The following is a 15,633-nucleotide window of genomic DNA, read 5'->3' as shown; positions in this document are numbered from 1 at the left end:
ATCCAAGGTAGATGCGGTCCTAAATTTTGCAACTCCCTCTGATGCAGTGAAGTTAAGAGCATTTTTAGGGCTGGTAGAGTACTACAGCAAGTTCATCCCTCATTGTTCCACCATCGTCGAACCGATGCGTCGTCTCCTACGTAAAGGAGTTCGTTTCAACTGGTCTCCGGAAGTCGAGGCCAGTTTTCAGAAAGTAAAGACTTCCATCCAAGAAGCTCCAATTTTGGCCATGTTTGACCCGACGTTGCCTATCGTCGTGGCCACAGATGCTTCTCAGTACGGTCTCGGTGCTGTTTTGCAGCAGCAGTATGGTAGCCAGCTTCGTCCTGTAGCCTTCGCGTCTCGCTCGCTAACTGATGCAGAGCGAAGGTATTCCACGGGCGAGAAGGAAGCTCTCGCATGTCTTTGGGCGTGTGAAAAGTGGCACGTGTATCTGTGGGGAAGGTCTTTTGTCATTCGTACTGACCATCAGGCGTTGGTCACGTTGCTGTCCAACAAAGGTTCCGGAATCCGTCCTCTAAGGATCACTCGTTGGTCCTCCCGACTTCTGAATTACAATTTCAAAATGGAGTTTCAGAAGGGCGCCACCAACGTCGTTGCTGACGCGTTTTCACGGTTGCCAGTGTCTGACACTGAGGAGGGCATGAGATTCGACGAGGAAGTTGTTTCCGTCGTAATGGTTCCTTTGTCGAAAGGTGGTTTTCAACAGGCTACGGCCAATGACATAGTTCTTCCTTCAGTCATCCGCTATACTACCTCGGTTTGGCCTGAAGATAGTAAAACCAATCCAGATCTCCGGCCTTACTATCACGTGAGAGACCAACTGTCGCTGTACGACGGTATTTTGTACAAGGGAGAAAAACTTGTCGTCCCTGTCGAGTTTCGAGACCGGATCGTGGAAGTAGCACACGAAGTTCATCAGGGGATCACAAGAACCACAAGTGTGATCCGGGAACACTACTGGTGGCCCTTGATGAATGAACACATAAAGAACAAGATCCAGAACTGCACGGTGTGCCATGCTACCGACAAACCAGTGAAGGCTGCACCGGCTCCCTTGCAGCCCATCCAGTTTCCAAGTCAGCCCTGGGAAAAGCTAGGAATCGACATCGTGGGCCCGGTTGATCGTGCACCGGCCAGTCAAAGGTTTTTTTTAGTACTCGTAGATTACCACTCCAAGTGGCCAGAAGTCCAAGCCACGTCTTCTGTGACTTCTGCGACTGTCATCAGCTTTTTGAAGAACGTTTTTTCACGCGAGGGACTGCCCTGCGAGATTGTGTCAGATAATGGAGTACAGTTTACCTCCCATGAATTTCAAGATTTCTTGCGTCAACATGGCATCAAACATAGGAGAACGTCATTATACCACCCCCAATGTAACGGGCAGGTGGAAAGATTTAACCGAGTCCTGAAGTCGTGCCTTCAGTTAGCTGTTGTACAAGGTCGTCCACTTCCAGATGCCGTCCGAGACCACCTGGAAGCGTACCGACGTACGGTACATCCTGCAACAGGATTTGCACCATCCTTTCTCCTTCATGGACGAAATCATCGGTCTAGACTAGACGTACAAGGCATGCCGACTAGGACGGTACCTGACAATCTCTTGGAACGTCGAGCTCAGCTACAAGGAAGAGTACAGCGCTATCAACAAAACATGAAAGATTATTCTGACCATCGTAGAGCTGTACGACACCCTCAGTTTCATCCTGGGCAGGCTGTTCGCGTATTCAAGCCCACCCATCACAACAAGTTGCGGAGTACATATACAGAACCACAACGGATACATGCACAGTTAGGACCTGCTACATATCAACTCGCTGACGGTAGGAAATGGAACGCAGCGAAGCTTGCAAAGTCCATACAGCTGCCTCCAGCACAAGTTCCTGACTACGGTTGGGATGATGATGATGACGAAGATGACTTGTATATACCTCCTGCAACTCCAGTGGTTCCTGTACTGACCCCTGTCCGTGGAAGCACTTCAACGTCCCAAGTACCAATTGTTTTTTCCTGCCCGGAGGGTTCCTGTGACCCCGCAGCGTCTGGTCTCTTGGGGAGACCCGGTTCATCTGCTGCACCCATGGCAGGTGCACCTCGCCATGCAGCGCTGGGTTCTTCCAAGGAGCCAGATCTGTTAGCTGCGGCAAAGTTTACAGTTCCGGTTGCTGCGGCCGAGTCTCCTGCTCCGGGTGCTGTACCGGGGCCTGTTCCTGGACCTGTTCCTGGAACTGTTCTTGGAGCTGTCCCTTGGCCTGCCTCTGTTCCTGGGGGCCCTGCTCCTGTTTCCGAGGGGAATCTCGGGTCGGCTGTACCCGACATGATCGGGATCTCTGCACCTGAGCTCTGCCCTGCTTCCGTGGCAGACGCTGGACAGTCTGTGGAGCCTGACAGGCTTGTCAGGCCTGTTCCTGAGGCTGCGGTCAGGCCTCTTCCTGGGCCAGTGGTTGTTGCTGCTCCGGACGCTGTGCCAGGGTCATCACCAGAGTCCGTGGTTGCAGAGCAACTACCTGTCTCCGATCTGGCAGTTTGCCCAGACACACGGGCAGAACTGCTCGTTTTGCCGTCGCCAGAAATGAGTACTCTGGAGTCTTCGGGAACGAGTACGCCATCTATGCCTCCACTTGAGGATTCAGTGGAAGAACTCACGACCGAGTTCCACACACCACCCACGATCTCCGAGCCATCTACAGCTCCTCTACCACCAGCGAGGCAAGGTCGGCCAATACGCCAGAGAAGACTTCCGCTGAAGTTCAAAGACTATATTCTTGCACTTGGCGATGATAGTTTTCAGTCAGATTCGGAGTACAGTGACTAAGGCTTTTGTAGTTATGTTTTCGTAAAAGGTCATTTTTGGTATCAAGTTTGGGTACATATAGAACATTAAAAGCATATCACTGTTATAGCAAAACCTTGGCCAAGGTAAAAATGTCCATGACAAACACAATATTCTAAACAATAACCAAACTAACAAACTAACAGTCAACACTACAATGTGTCATGGACATTAAAATAGGTATGGTTGGATGTTTCATTTTCTTCCCAGGAGGAGGAGAGATGAGAGTGCTCTAAGTTGAAATATGACTCTTGGAATGAAATTTTGATCGTCACGTGACTAGTATGATGCAACCTGAACTTTCAGTGAAAACCCGTTTTGTTCGGATGACTTGTTTAGGATTTTGTTGAATTTTCCGTGTCGTGCACACAAAGAACGTTTATGAACAATCTTTTGCGAATTTCATATTTTTTTTTTTTTGTGTTTCAACGAACAATTTTAAAACCAATATTTCCAGTGAAATAACGCAATTTTCGGGTGGTGAAGTGTTTTGATTTTCGTTATTTTTTTTCACATAACGAATGTATAACGTAAGTCTTCCTCCCACAATTTTCTTATTTTTTTTTTTTTTTTTTTTTTAAGGGAGGGAGAATGTAGTATTTTGATTTGCACGAGATGGCGCTACTTGACATCTCCTTTTTAAAGTAGCCATCTCGTGCATCCATGAAAAAGAATAAAAAGGACAGCACGCGACGGCATGAGCCGCGCGTGATCTGCGGCCTCATCGGCCAGTGTTCGCCCCGCTCCTGAATCCGTTGGTTGTCTTTTCTTCTCGCTCCGGCGACCGTCCAGGTCCGCTCGGGGCATGTAGTTTCCCGGCTACGTCGAACGTAAGTCACCGGCGCTTGCGTCCAATGTAGTCAGGCTTTAGAGCACCGCCGCGTCGGCGCAGAATATAACAGTGCACAAGTCAATTCCCTTGTTTGATCAGCAGTCGGATGCCGTGAAGTTGCTGCTGTTTCAAGATGCATTTGAAGTCGTGAATCCCCTTGGCTCGGCAAAGAAAAAGCACAAGATACTTGCAGTGTACTTCATGCTCGGAAACCTCTACCCATGGAACAGATCACGCATTCGCGCAATTCAACTTGTGCTTCTATGTAAAGAGTCCGACTTCGAGTTTTTCGGGCAAGAAAAGGTATTTGCACCACTGCTAGAGGACATCCGGAGGCTTGAAAACGGAAGCTGTCAGCTGAGAGACGGCAAGAACCTGTATGGAGCTGTTGTGGCGATCCTTGGTGACAATCTGGGAAGCCACACAATTGGTGGCTTTGTTGAGAACTTTAGCAAAGCAAAGCACATGTGTCGGTTTTGTTTAACAGAGAAAAAAGATATGTTTGTTGAGTCCAATCTGACTGGCACTTTCGAGCTGAGAAAAAAGTCCAACTATGACAGGTCTCTAACAATTTTGAGTCAAGATGACACGCTCATTGTTCACGAAGGAGTGAAATTTGACTCATTGTTTAATCGCTTGAGGTACTTCCATGTGTGTGCACCGGGCCTGCCACCTTGTCTAGGTCACGATTTGTTTGAGGGTGTTGTGTCTTATGATATTGCATTGTACGTACAATACTTCGTCCACAAGTGCAGGTGGTTCACACTGGAAGAGTTAAACAGAAGCATCTCCTTATTTAATTTCAAACAAGGAGATGCAAATGATCGCCCCTCGGAAGTGAATTTAAAGCAGAAGCTGAGCGGGTATGCAGTTCAGAACTGGAACATGCTAAGGTTCCTGCCTGTGTTTGTTTTCGGCAAAGTACTAGATCTCGATGATCCTGTGTGGCAGCAGGTGTTGATGCTCTCAGAGATCGTCCAGCTGATCTGCACTCCAGCCATCTCGCTTCCGATGATAATGCGGCTGAAAGACTTGATTGACGATTATCTTCTAGGGAGACTAGAGCTCTTTCCATTTTGTTCTCTACGACCTAAGCACCACTTTCTTGCGCACTATCCTTACCTCATCATGCAGTTTGGCCCATTAATAAGAGTTTGGACTATGCGCTGTGAAAGCAAGCACGGTTACTTCAGAAAATGCGCGAGAAATTGTCAAAACTTCAAAAATATCACATCCACCCTAGCTGAACGACACCAGCTTCTCCAAGCATACAAGGCATCTGGTTGCCTCTTTCCAACTGCCGATCCTTTGACATCTGCATCAAGACTTCAGTTGAGTCTATACAGTGATCACATTCAAAAGGTCATAAAGGATTTTTTTTGGATCTGATGATGATATCTACTACGCCTATAATGCCGAGTACCGAGGACTTGCGTACAGGAGGGACATGATTCTGGTCTTATCACGAGAAGATGATCGGCTGGTGTTTGGTCAGATAATTCTAATTCTGGCAAAAGGCCCTGCGATGTGCTTCCTTGTACGAGTCACCCGGTCGTCCTTGGAACCTTCAATGCAGTTGTATAACCTCTATGATTGTGAATCTGGAAGTTTGAAATGTGTTACTCCAAGCAGCATAATTGACTATGTTCCTCTTGAACCATACCGGCTGGGCCAAGCACAGCGCCCCATTGTGGTGCTGAAGCATGCAGTTTTGGATTTGATTTAATTATTTCTTTACATTGTCTCTCTTAGATGGAGCTTTCATCGCTTATTGCCAGCTGGCTGCCAAGCCTCCCATCAGAAGATGTGGAAGCTGTTGTTTCCAAGCTAGAAGTGTGCGGTGTAACAACCATGGAGCATCTAAAGTACATTGAGGAGAGCGACCTGGACCTCCTAAACCCAGTGAATAGAAGGATCCTTTTGGAAAGGTTTCGCGAAGTCAGTGTGACAACCAAGGCACCCATACCTGCTGCACAACCTACAGCGAGTGTTCCTCTTCCAAGCACCTCACGTTTCGAGAATTGGAGCGAAGACTTCTCCATTTCATGGGATTCGTTTCCACAGAGGCTTCTGGAAGCATGCTACAAGAATGCAAGGCCAACAAAGTCTGACCTGAACCAAATGGTGAGGCAATTGAGTAACAGAATTATCCAGGAGAGCTTCTCGCCGGGCAGGCGCCACCTGAGGGCAATTGCTTCAAAGATTGTAGCTAAGTATCCGTTGTCATATCAAGACATGCTGCAAGGCACAGTTATTGGACAAGGCGTTGAAACTTTGCTCTGGAAACTAGAGAATTGTGTAAATAACAAGAAGAGGCCTCTAGCGCAACCTCTTCCAGAAGAGAGCACATCCGACCCTGATGCGTTTCATCAGCCCACAAAGACAGACCGTCGGGACTCCTACGGATGCGTGGCCTGGAAGCCTGAGCTGCCTCCAGGAGAGACAGCCTACACTCAGGATGAAAAGAGAGAACGTCTGGTAACAGAATATCGCAGGGTATCTCGGGATGATAGACTAGTCACAAAACTCATGAGTGAGACTTACGCAACCCAGAGGCTACTGATCAATAGCTCCAAGGGGGTAGGCAAGGTGAAAGAGGACTGGCCATTCCTGTTTGAGGAGCACCATTTTCTCAATCATGCAGAGCTACTGCTCGGATTCAACGTCAGCGAAGTCTTTGATGATAACATGAAAAAGGTTGGAGTACAACTGTACAGATACGCCTACAGTCAACTGAAGAACGAGGCTGTGAAGAAGTGCCTTAAGGACATTGAGGATGCTAAAAAAACACTAAAAAATGTGACCCCCGAATATGACAGCACTCCGCTCCTGCTGCTGGCACTCTTCGGTGAAGACATTGAATTGATCTTCAAAAATGTTGAGGTAAGTTTTTGTATTCAATGCTTTTAGTATATCGGTTGCTTTACATTTTTTAAGCGAAGTAGATCTACAGAAATCTAAAATCGAAGTAAATCATCAAGATGTCACGTGAAAATGGAATAGAAGCACTGCGGGCGGTATTATTAGTCAAAAATGGGTGTGATACACTATTTTTTTATTCAATCTGTTTACTGTGGGCCGCAGACAGCTCTAGGCCTTAGTAGCATGCACACCACGCAACTCATAAAACAAAGAGCACAGTTACAAAGACATTAAAGATAAAAAAATACAAAAAACTAGCACAGTCTGCTTTTGTGACTTCAGCATGATGAGAACGACTTTTAAACGTTAGAAATTAGAGAACAAATCCAAGTCACTCTTACTGAGTTAAAAATGAATTTCAATTGTGTCATCTGTAATTCGCGTTTAACATTTCATGAATAAGATAAAGAAGAGGCTTTGTTGTGCTTTTTCGGAACACAAAAAGAAATGGCGCTAAACGGTGCTTTAGGCGTCTGCGTTTTCTTGCACTGATCCTCACTACATCCGCTTGAGACGGTGCGTCATTTATCGAATTCACTACCTTGCACAAAAAAAAAAAACATATAGCAACAACGTGTCAGTTCTTTTCTTACCAGGGCTTACTCTCTCCGTTAGGTGTGAAGGCGCTGCTAGCCTGAGCTTGCAGTGCCGATTGGTCGACAGCTGCATGTTAATTTACCCTCATATCCAGGATGACAGCGCGGTCTCGAACGAAAGATGTGCAAACAACGAACCAACAGCCTTTTGCACCCGTCGCGCCACAGAACGGTCGTCAGCGGAAGTTCTTACGCATTTCGAGGGTAATAATGCCAAGTGGCCTTTGGTTTAGTTTTTCACCACGTTCTGTCCTAAACAATATGCCTTCGCCTAGGTTTGAATGCCCTGAGACGAGACGTACTGAATGCACATGAGATTACCTTCACATCGATATTGTGACCTGACTGTTCTTATTGCTTGGTTTGTGAGCATATAAACAATAAAAGCAAAATGCCGTTCTCTAATTCTTTTTTGCTCTCTCGCAGCTATTTTGGGGATGGGGGTGCAATGATGAATTGTTTTTGCTTAATCTTCGGTTAAATAACAGCAGAAGCGTTGGATGCTGCGTAAACTCATGAGCTTTTTACATTTTTGTGTTATTTCTAACGAAGCTTTCGTTTATTTTTTTCTCTCACTAAGACGAACCAGCAGTCAGCGTCTAGATATTTCTAGATAATGATAATATGGACGTTCATGCAATTTAAATGAAACGGAATTTAAAGGCTGCGCTTCGGCGCCGAATGTGGTGGAAAACTGAATCAAAATCGCAGCTCGAATTATTTTCTGAAAGCACCGGCCATTTGGTATCATCACAATTCTCGAAGCACATGGTAGTTTTCGCTGACAACCGTCGCTGCACAATGATGGGGGTAAGCTACATGTTGCTCCGATATTCGCGTTTCTTTCATACGAGACTTTGCACTCTGGTGTCCTGTGCTGATACAAGAAAGCGATCGCTTGGTTCGTATGTGAATGCCAACCTTTTTAGTCATCTGAAATTATTGGATTCTGTACTGTGCCTAATATCCTCACTGCGAAAAAAATGGCTTCTTTAATTCCTTCAATTCATCTTATCATCGAAATCAACCAACCAAAAAAAAATATATTTGTCCTTTAGCCTGATGGTTCGAATGGCTGCCAATATTGGAGATTGGGACTACTGTAGGCACAGGTGCTGAACTAGGAGCATAGGAGTCTGGGCAAACGCGTGTAAATTGTGGAATTGATGCCATGGAACAAAAAGTGTTGAAAATAAACGTCTCAAATTTTTGCTATTAAAAAAATTAAATAAATTTTAGCAATGCAATTTGGCTTATCTGTAATTGAACTTTGCCCGCCAGAGTTCCCCATGAGCAAAGCCTGCATAACCTGGTAATTTAGCAGATGATGAAAAGTGCAGCGATATCGAGTATATATATAGCTTACATCATGTCACAATATGCCACATCAATGGTGCATTTTTGTTTTGGTATTTCTTTTTCGGTTGGAATCATAGCTTTGGGATAGCCCAGATTGAACCCAACATTTTCTGAGTTTTGCGCATTATCTGTGGTTTTTGCAAATGAGAACACCTTTGAGCGTATCTGTTTTTTTTTATGAAAGCAACTGACGATCTTCGTGCTCCGCTAGTGCATCTGTCGACTTATGAAATTGTGTTAGCATCTTGTGGCAATATCATCGAAGAGACGACAACAATTCAGCAACATTGTCCATAGGGACTCTAATTCTGCTTTTAATTTATCAATATTGAGCCGCATACATCATTAAGGCATACTCTGTTTTCTAAACAAATTATACAGAGGTCAGGCAGTACCTTTGAATTGTCCAAAATTGTTTGTTTATGTAGAATCCTTGAAAACATTCAAGTAGCTTGCCCTCTAAATGTGGCAAAAGCAAATTAGACCGAAGTGCTTAGACATAGCACGGGTCATACTAAAAGGACATTAGGTCGTCTGTCCTCATTTTTGTTTACTCTTTGTCTTTCAGGAGAATGCCACTGACTCGGATCTGGGTGATATGGACCCAAGCCCGATCATATGTGTTAAAGGTCAGTATGTGCTTTCAAATTCTGGCCCGAAGCATGAAGGTGGACGAGTTCTGTTCTCATACTGCATCAATTGTTATTTATAGGAGCCAACAACTACACAGCAAGCGAGTTCACAATTTGTGTTGACACAGTGCCGGTGATGACCACAAGCAACAGGGCAGGCTCATTCAAGTTGATGTTCCTGCTCTATTTTGTGTTGAACATTTCGTTCCCAGAAGAAGTGGGCCTTACACTTGAATTTATTCAAAGGTAAGTGCTTCATCACCCCTGCTTTTATTGTTAAATTTGATCTGCTTGTCATATCAAAGATGTATCCTTTACACAAAACCTAGCTTCCAATGGAAGAACCCCAGTGCCTGCTGATTTCTTACAATGCTTTGATTTTGCATGCCAAAACCTCAAGCTAAGGTTTTTCATTGTTTCATTTAGATCATTCAAACTACTGAAATTACTTCTTAGGGGCCACAAAGCTGAATGGCATATTCACAACGATATAGTGCATGAAGGAAACTTTTTTTGCACAAATGAGATCAGTTTTTAAGACAGTTTTATGAGTGATGTTAATCATTTTGTGATGAGAGTCTAACCCCATACATGTCGTTGGAGAAATGATTGCTGTTGTTGAAAACAAAAAAGGTGAACTATGTCATTTTTTATCTTGGGCTAGTTGGCTCGAAAACAGCATAGTGTAAACCATAAGTAAGCACATTCTCCAGTCCTGGGAGCCCTAAAATACTGCAATGTGGTCCGGCGACCACGCTCCCTCCTCACGCACAAACAGACGCACGCATGCGCACACATGCAAACATGCGCGTGTTTGCGCACGTACACATACACAAACCCATCTCACCACGCTCATTACACTCATCAGTGGGTGCAGGTTTGTCTCATTTGCACACGACTTCATCAATTGGAATGAAGGGCATTTCAGCTGCACATGGTGAAAGGGAGACCGTTTATATGCCCAGAAAATGCATGGCTTCCACCTCCTGTAAATGTATCGATAGCAGCGTGCTCTCTTTTGTGTCAAGCCCTGATCCGTAATTACTGCACACCTCGTGCAAGAGTTGTTTTCAGATGGCAAGGAATATCGTGGACACTATATTGTTTTCATTCTCAATATTAAGCACTTCGCCAGAGAAGCTATATATTTTGTGCCTCTGTGCTCTATGCTGTCATTAAATATTCCTGAGAAACGTGCCAAAGAAAACTTGCGCGTCCAAGGTAATAGTAAAATATTTTAAAGTCAGTGCCTGTGTCACCATCAGCACTTCAGCTTCACAAGACCCCATGCTCTCGCTGTCCACATTCTAGTTTACACTGTGATGCTAGGATGGCGAGAAACAAAGGTAACAGTATGAAGTCTCTACTGCAGCTGAGTTTATTTTCTAGAGAATGACAACTAATATACATTTAAACGACTAAAGGGGGATGGAAGAACAGACGTGCACTTTTAGATTGCACATCTGTAAAATATAAAACAAGCTAGTTGACTGAAGCTAGCGAAACAGGATGGAACACTCCAAGTGGTGCTAAAGTGCCCGACAATACTACCTCTTTGAAGGCTCAATAAGTCGATCGACTGGCAGAGGTTACCATTTTTTTCTACTGATATACGTGAAACATGAAATAGTTGTGTAGACAAACACCTGGAACAAAAATTCCCGAATAAAAGTAACACAAGTGTTCATTGAAATGTTAACATGGCTGATTAACACAATTACCATGCTTCTCTAGCCAGAATTTTTGTTAAGGCTATTTTAGAGAAATTCCTTTTCTTACACAAAATGTCTTATTCCTTGGCACACATTGAACAATTTATTGTTCGGCAAGTCCGGGAGTAGGGTTTTGTTCTCATTTACGTTTACACTGTTTTAATTCTCAAGCAAGCTTTAAACAAAAAGGGATCACTCTAAGCGATTGAAACGAACTGTATATGTTAGCAGGCATCTTGCAAAAGAGAGTATTGTTTTGTTGAGCCTGATGAAACTAATTCATTGAAACTAATTGATTAAATATTGATTTAAGGGCAAAAGTGTCAATTGGGAGCTTGTAGAGAGCTTTAAAGAGCACTCGATGGAGGTGCTTGCACCATGGTACACTTTGCCTGGTTCTTTTCTCCAACCTTCAAAAAACGCCCACAAAATGCAAAGAATACCCCATGACATTGCACTCCCCTAATCGCAGCGCACGCGTGCGCTGCGAGCGGGCGTTTTTTTTAGGGTTGGATAAAAGAAGCACTCAAGGTGCACCACATTGCAAACTCCTCCATTGGGTGTTTATTCAGGCTCTCTACAACATTCCAATCGACACCTTTAATTTCCTTTAAATATTTACAGAACAAGGTTATTAGTCGTAATTATTTAATTAGGCACAATAAAAAAAGATATTGGTCCTGGCAAGACGTGTGCTAAGAAATGCACTTGGTTCCATTCGCCTGTAATGCTCCGCTTTTTTTAAAGCTTGGTTCCAGACAACTGTAACCCCCTGTGTACCTTATTAAGCGACCAGGCGCACTTTTCCCTAAAATCATTACTTATTAATATGTGGCGGTGCGCGTAATTCCCGCCGGCAGTTCAAACATCCAAAACATGGCGGCAACCCAGATATCTGGTTCACAACACTTCGGTGTCCTTATTGGAAATGAATGTATCATTATCTATATGATGGACATCTGCCAAATCGGTCGTTGGCACTCACTAACATCGCATCCATATTTTTCCTATGTAACGCATAGTATTTGTAGGAAAGTTTTGGCCAGCATTCCATAACCTCCCTGTGTATTTAAATAATACATGTTTCATGGGGAACAATGCTATAGTAAAAAGATATATTTGTTTGATTTCAGGGGTATTGCAAACATCAACCCACCGAGGGGCACCAAGATTCTTAAAAAGAAGAAGAAGCAACACTGTGTGTCACCCGCGGTTGCCAAGCTGATGGCTTCCCTGGAGGAATATGCCTTTTAAGCTGAAACAGTCTTAAAGCCTTCCTGATTTAAATAAAAGGTATGTTCCGGAAATGTCATCTTTAAGCCCAAGCTAGGTAAAGGGAAGGAATAAAAAGGTGGCATAAATAGAGCGGTACGCTGTCAATTGCACCGAATAAATTGGCTTCTGAATTTTCACCACATGTGTACTCTAGTGGTGCACATTACCTTGTGAACGTCTAAAGCATAGATCCATTTCTGTGAGAAATAAGGGCAAGAATCCTTGTAGCCTCTATGGCGGGCACCAATGCAGGCGACCGAGTCGCAGTGAGCGGCTAGAGCCCGATGCGAAATGAGTACTCGCATTTCACATAAAATGGAAGACTCATTTCACAACGGGCGCGGGTCGAATCGAGCGGTCAACTGGCGATGCTACTTGGTTGTCTGTGTCGTTGCCCACCATAGAGATGCACGTTTGCAAGATAACTAGTGCCATTAAAATACATGTTTGGGTAAAATTTGATATAGCTGTGTGCAGAAGCTAATTTTTAGGTACCAATTTACAGCCTACCACTATTTAGGCCACCCTACACTGGGTTTAATTATAATGCAAGGGTGCAAGCGAGCTGGACAAGAATGATGAAAATAATTCCTGGAGAAGAGGAACAAGAAGGACAAACAGAAATCTCCAAACACAGTTAGGTGACTGGTGAGCGACCGAAAAGATCCGCTTGGTCCTGGTATCGAACCCGGGACCTCTCCATTACACGTGGAGCGCTCTACCAACTGAGCTAACCAAGGGTTAGACGTCAGTAGAGCAAACGGGTTTGTGTTTGTCCTCTGTCCCTCTTGTTCCCCTTCTCCAGGGATTATTTTCATCATTCTTGTCCAGCTCGCTTGCACCCTTGCATGTAATTGCATTATAATTATAACCTTAAATTGCAAGCTTCACCCTCGTTGGTGTTAGACTGGTCGCAGCTGATAAAACCCGTTTGCCCTATTGACGTCTAACCCCTGGTTAGCTCAGTTGGTAGAGCGCTCCACCTGTAATGGAGAGGTCCCGGGTTCGATACCCGGACCAGGCGGATTTTTTCGGTTGCTCACCAGTCACCTAGCTGTGTTCGGGGATTTGTGTTTGTCCTTTGTCCCCCTTGTTCCCCTTCTCCAGGAATTATTTCCATCACTACACTGGGTGTTTGGTTTTAGCTGCCCTAAGTTTTCAAAACAATAAGTTTCATTAGGTAACTTCATTTTGCAATCAGCTTACTCTACTTAGCGGGCACTACAAAGTTGTTTGTGGAAGTAGGTGGCTAATTAACATATATTTTAAATTAACTTCTAATTAGTAAACGGAGCCATATTCTTGCAATTAGAAACTTGCTGGCCATAGTCGAAAGCCACTAAACCTATTCATTAGAAATGCTGGGAGAATGTGCATTGTTTTCACATTCATTTAATGTAAAATTTATGCACCTCACAGAAATAGGTTGGGAACCCCATTGGTCATAGTCAAGAGAACCATTTAATAAGGCATGTAGTGCTTAGGATAATTAAGTTTTAAAATAGTTTTGCATACAATGATATTAACCAGTTTTAGAGACTTGCAGGGCATAATCGGAAATCACTAAATCTGTTAATTTTAGAAGGATTTGGGGCACGTATGAAGTGTGGTATTTCACAAAAGGTACCACTTTTCATACAGGCGCAAGCCTGGCAAAGCGAAAATGTGGATGATGAGACGGAAAAACTTGGAGGTCACGACAGATTTGCAGGCCAGAGAAACAATACATGTGCTCCTAGTCTCTAAATTAGAATGATTTAGTGGTTTCTGACGATGCTTATCAAGTTTCTAATTGTAACTATACGCTTATTTTTTTAACGAAAAGGTTAATTAAAACATCCGTTGTTCCTAGTGGCCGCCAAGTCAAGCAAACTAATGGCACTATCAAGATTTTCCTGGTGCAAGTTCTCTTCAATATTTTTGTCCATAAAAAGAATACCAGGTATATACTCAAAAAGTGTATCGTTAAGAGCCCAAGAGGGCAGAGTTAAGAGTCGAAGTAGGTATGTTCATTAAATTCCATTTAGTCTGAGCCCCAAGCGGGCCAAAGTTAAGAAATAAAACTGCAGTTTCTAATAGTCTGTTGAAGAGAAGCAATCTGTTCAGAGCCAAAGCGTGGCGAATGCAAGAAATAAAGTGGTTGTTTACAAATATTACAATATCGCATGTTTTCTTTCTTTAACAACTTTGACGACTTCTTTCATCGCGAACATCTCGGCGTTAATAAGTCCAGGAAGGTAGGGAAGGTGTAAATATGGCGTGTTCCCAAAATAATCAGTGGTTTATTTCAATTCATCTGGAATATTTGATCTCGCTGACATTTCTGTGCCACAGAAAAAAAAAGAGTTCTCAAGTTGATCTCAGAAACATTATAATTAATTTGAATTTCGGTTAACTAAAAATAACCCTCTAAAAAGCTGCAAGCCTGCGAGCTTTTGAAGCTTGCAAAATGTTGGTTGATGAGCTCAATTTGAAAACATGTTTCTTTCACACGTCTACAGAATACCGTAACTATTGCCGTATTCTGTATGCAGGGTGCGGTAACAATGTATAAGGGCAGGTATAAAACTATAAGGCCTCAAAAGGCTTTGTCGCAAAATATAGCGTATTTATTCATCAAATAAATTATTGCCATGTTTCTCACAGGCATTTAGTAATTTTTCAATAACTATTCAAACTCTTCACATTCACATTGCAAAGTAAGACTCAATTCCGCCCCTGTAGAGGTCGTTACTCCTACTTCGAGACTCGTGTGCAGTGTCGGCTTGTCTTCCGAGAAATCTAGTCCGAGTCTAGGCGAAACAAAAGGTAGTTAACAAATGCACTCGGAAGATGCCACTTTCTGGATGTTGATGATCTGGAACTGCATGCCAATCTTCCAAGTCGAAGCAAGGACTTTTACAGGACTGGAATTCAGCGCCTTACTCAGCAATAGAGAAAGACTGAAGAATAATGGAGGCCTTGTTAAAACAAGTGTAAATATTTAAGAATATGTCCATAATCGGTAGCGAGCAAGTATATGCGCTACCTTGCAAGAAAATTTGACATTACCCTCTCACTTTCTGTTGTACATGTTTCTTTGTGTACTGGTCCCGCAAAGGCGACAGACAGCAACAGCCGACTCTGAGAAACCTACAGCATTCACACAGGTGTTATCTTTGGCAGGCTTGAATCACTTGAGCTTCGTTCCCGAGCTCAGTGTGCTCCGTGAACGAGGCATGACTGATTGCAAGCATGCCAAACTTCGCTTTGCATTGATGCTGCACGCAATCGTGTTTTGCCTGTGTCGGTTGTTGCTTATGTCGCTCTAGTAGGGCTCGGGCTTAACATGTTTTTTCTCGATGCTGTGGGACAGTTATTCTTATTACGTAAACTCTGTTACATGTTTTAATGGAAACTAACTTTCTTGGTAACAATCTTTTTAAGTTGTCTTTTTACAAAGGTGTAGAACAGAAACTCTGTTTCCTTTTCA

General features: G+C 43.7%; 1 protein-coding gene across 1 annotated transcript; it reads left to right on the top strand.

Moving 5' to 3' along the window:
- Positions 1–6,048: 6,048 nt before the first annotated feature.
- LOC120851162 lies at positions 6,049–14,054 on the top strand. The gene is made up of 5 exons (XM_040498942.1): positions 6,049–6,548; positions 9,111–9,171; positions 9,255–9,420; positions 12,020–12,179; positions 14,014–14,054. Exons 1-4 carry the CDS (start codon positions 6,195–6,197, stop codon positions 12,138–12,140), a joined length of 702 nt encoding a protein of 233 aa, XP_040354876.1. The 5' UTR covers positions 6,049–6,194; the 3' UTR covers positions 12,141–12,179; positions 14,014–14,054.
- Positions 14,055–15,633: the final 1,579 nt, after the last annotated feature.

This window comes from Ixodes scapularis, unplaced genomic scaffold (genome assembly GCF_016920785.2).
Source record: "Ixodes scapularis isolate PalLabHiFi unplaced genomic scaffold, ASM1692078v2 PGA_scaffold0__279_contigs__length_252992795, whole genome shotgun sequence".
Classification (NCBI taxonomy): domain Eukaryota; kingdom Metazoa; phylum Arthropoda; class Arachnida; order Ixodida; family Ixodidae; genus Ixodes; species Ixodes scapularis.
Note: the sequence above shows the minus strand (reverse complement) of the source record. Positions and strands in the feature narration are given on the sequence as shown.

Bases quoted from the DNA above. Each gene is read 5' to 3' on its own strand.
- LOC120851162 (XM_040498942.1), top strand. From the start codon at position 6,195: ATGAGTGAGACTTACGCAACCCAGAGGCTACTGATCAATAGCTCCAAG. The intron at 6,549-9,110 runs GTAAGTTTTTGT...TTTGTCTTTCAG, and splicing joins TGATCTTCAAAAATGTTGAG to GAGAATGCCACTGACTCGGA. The intron at 9,172-9,254 runs GTCAGTATGTGC...TGTTATTTATAG, and splicing joins CCCGATCATATGTGTTAAAG to GAGCCAACAACTACACAGCA.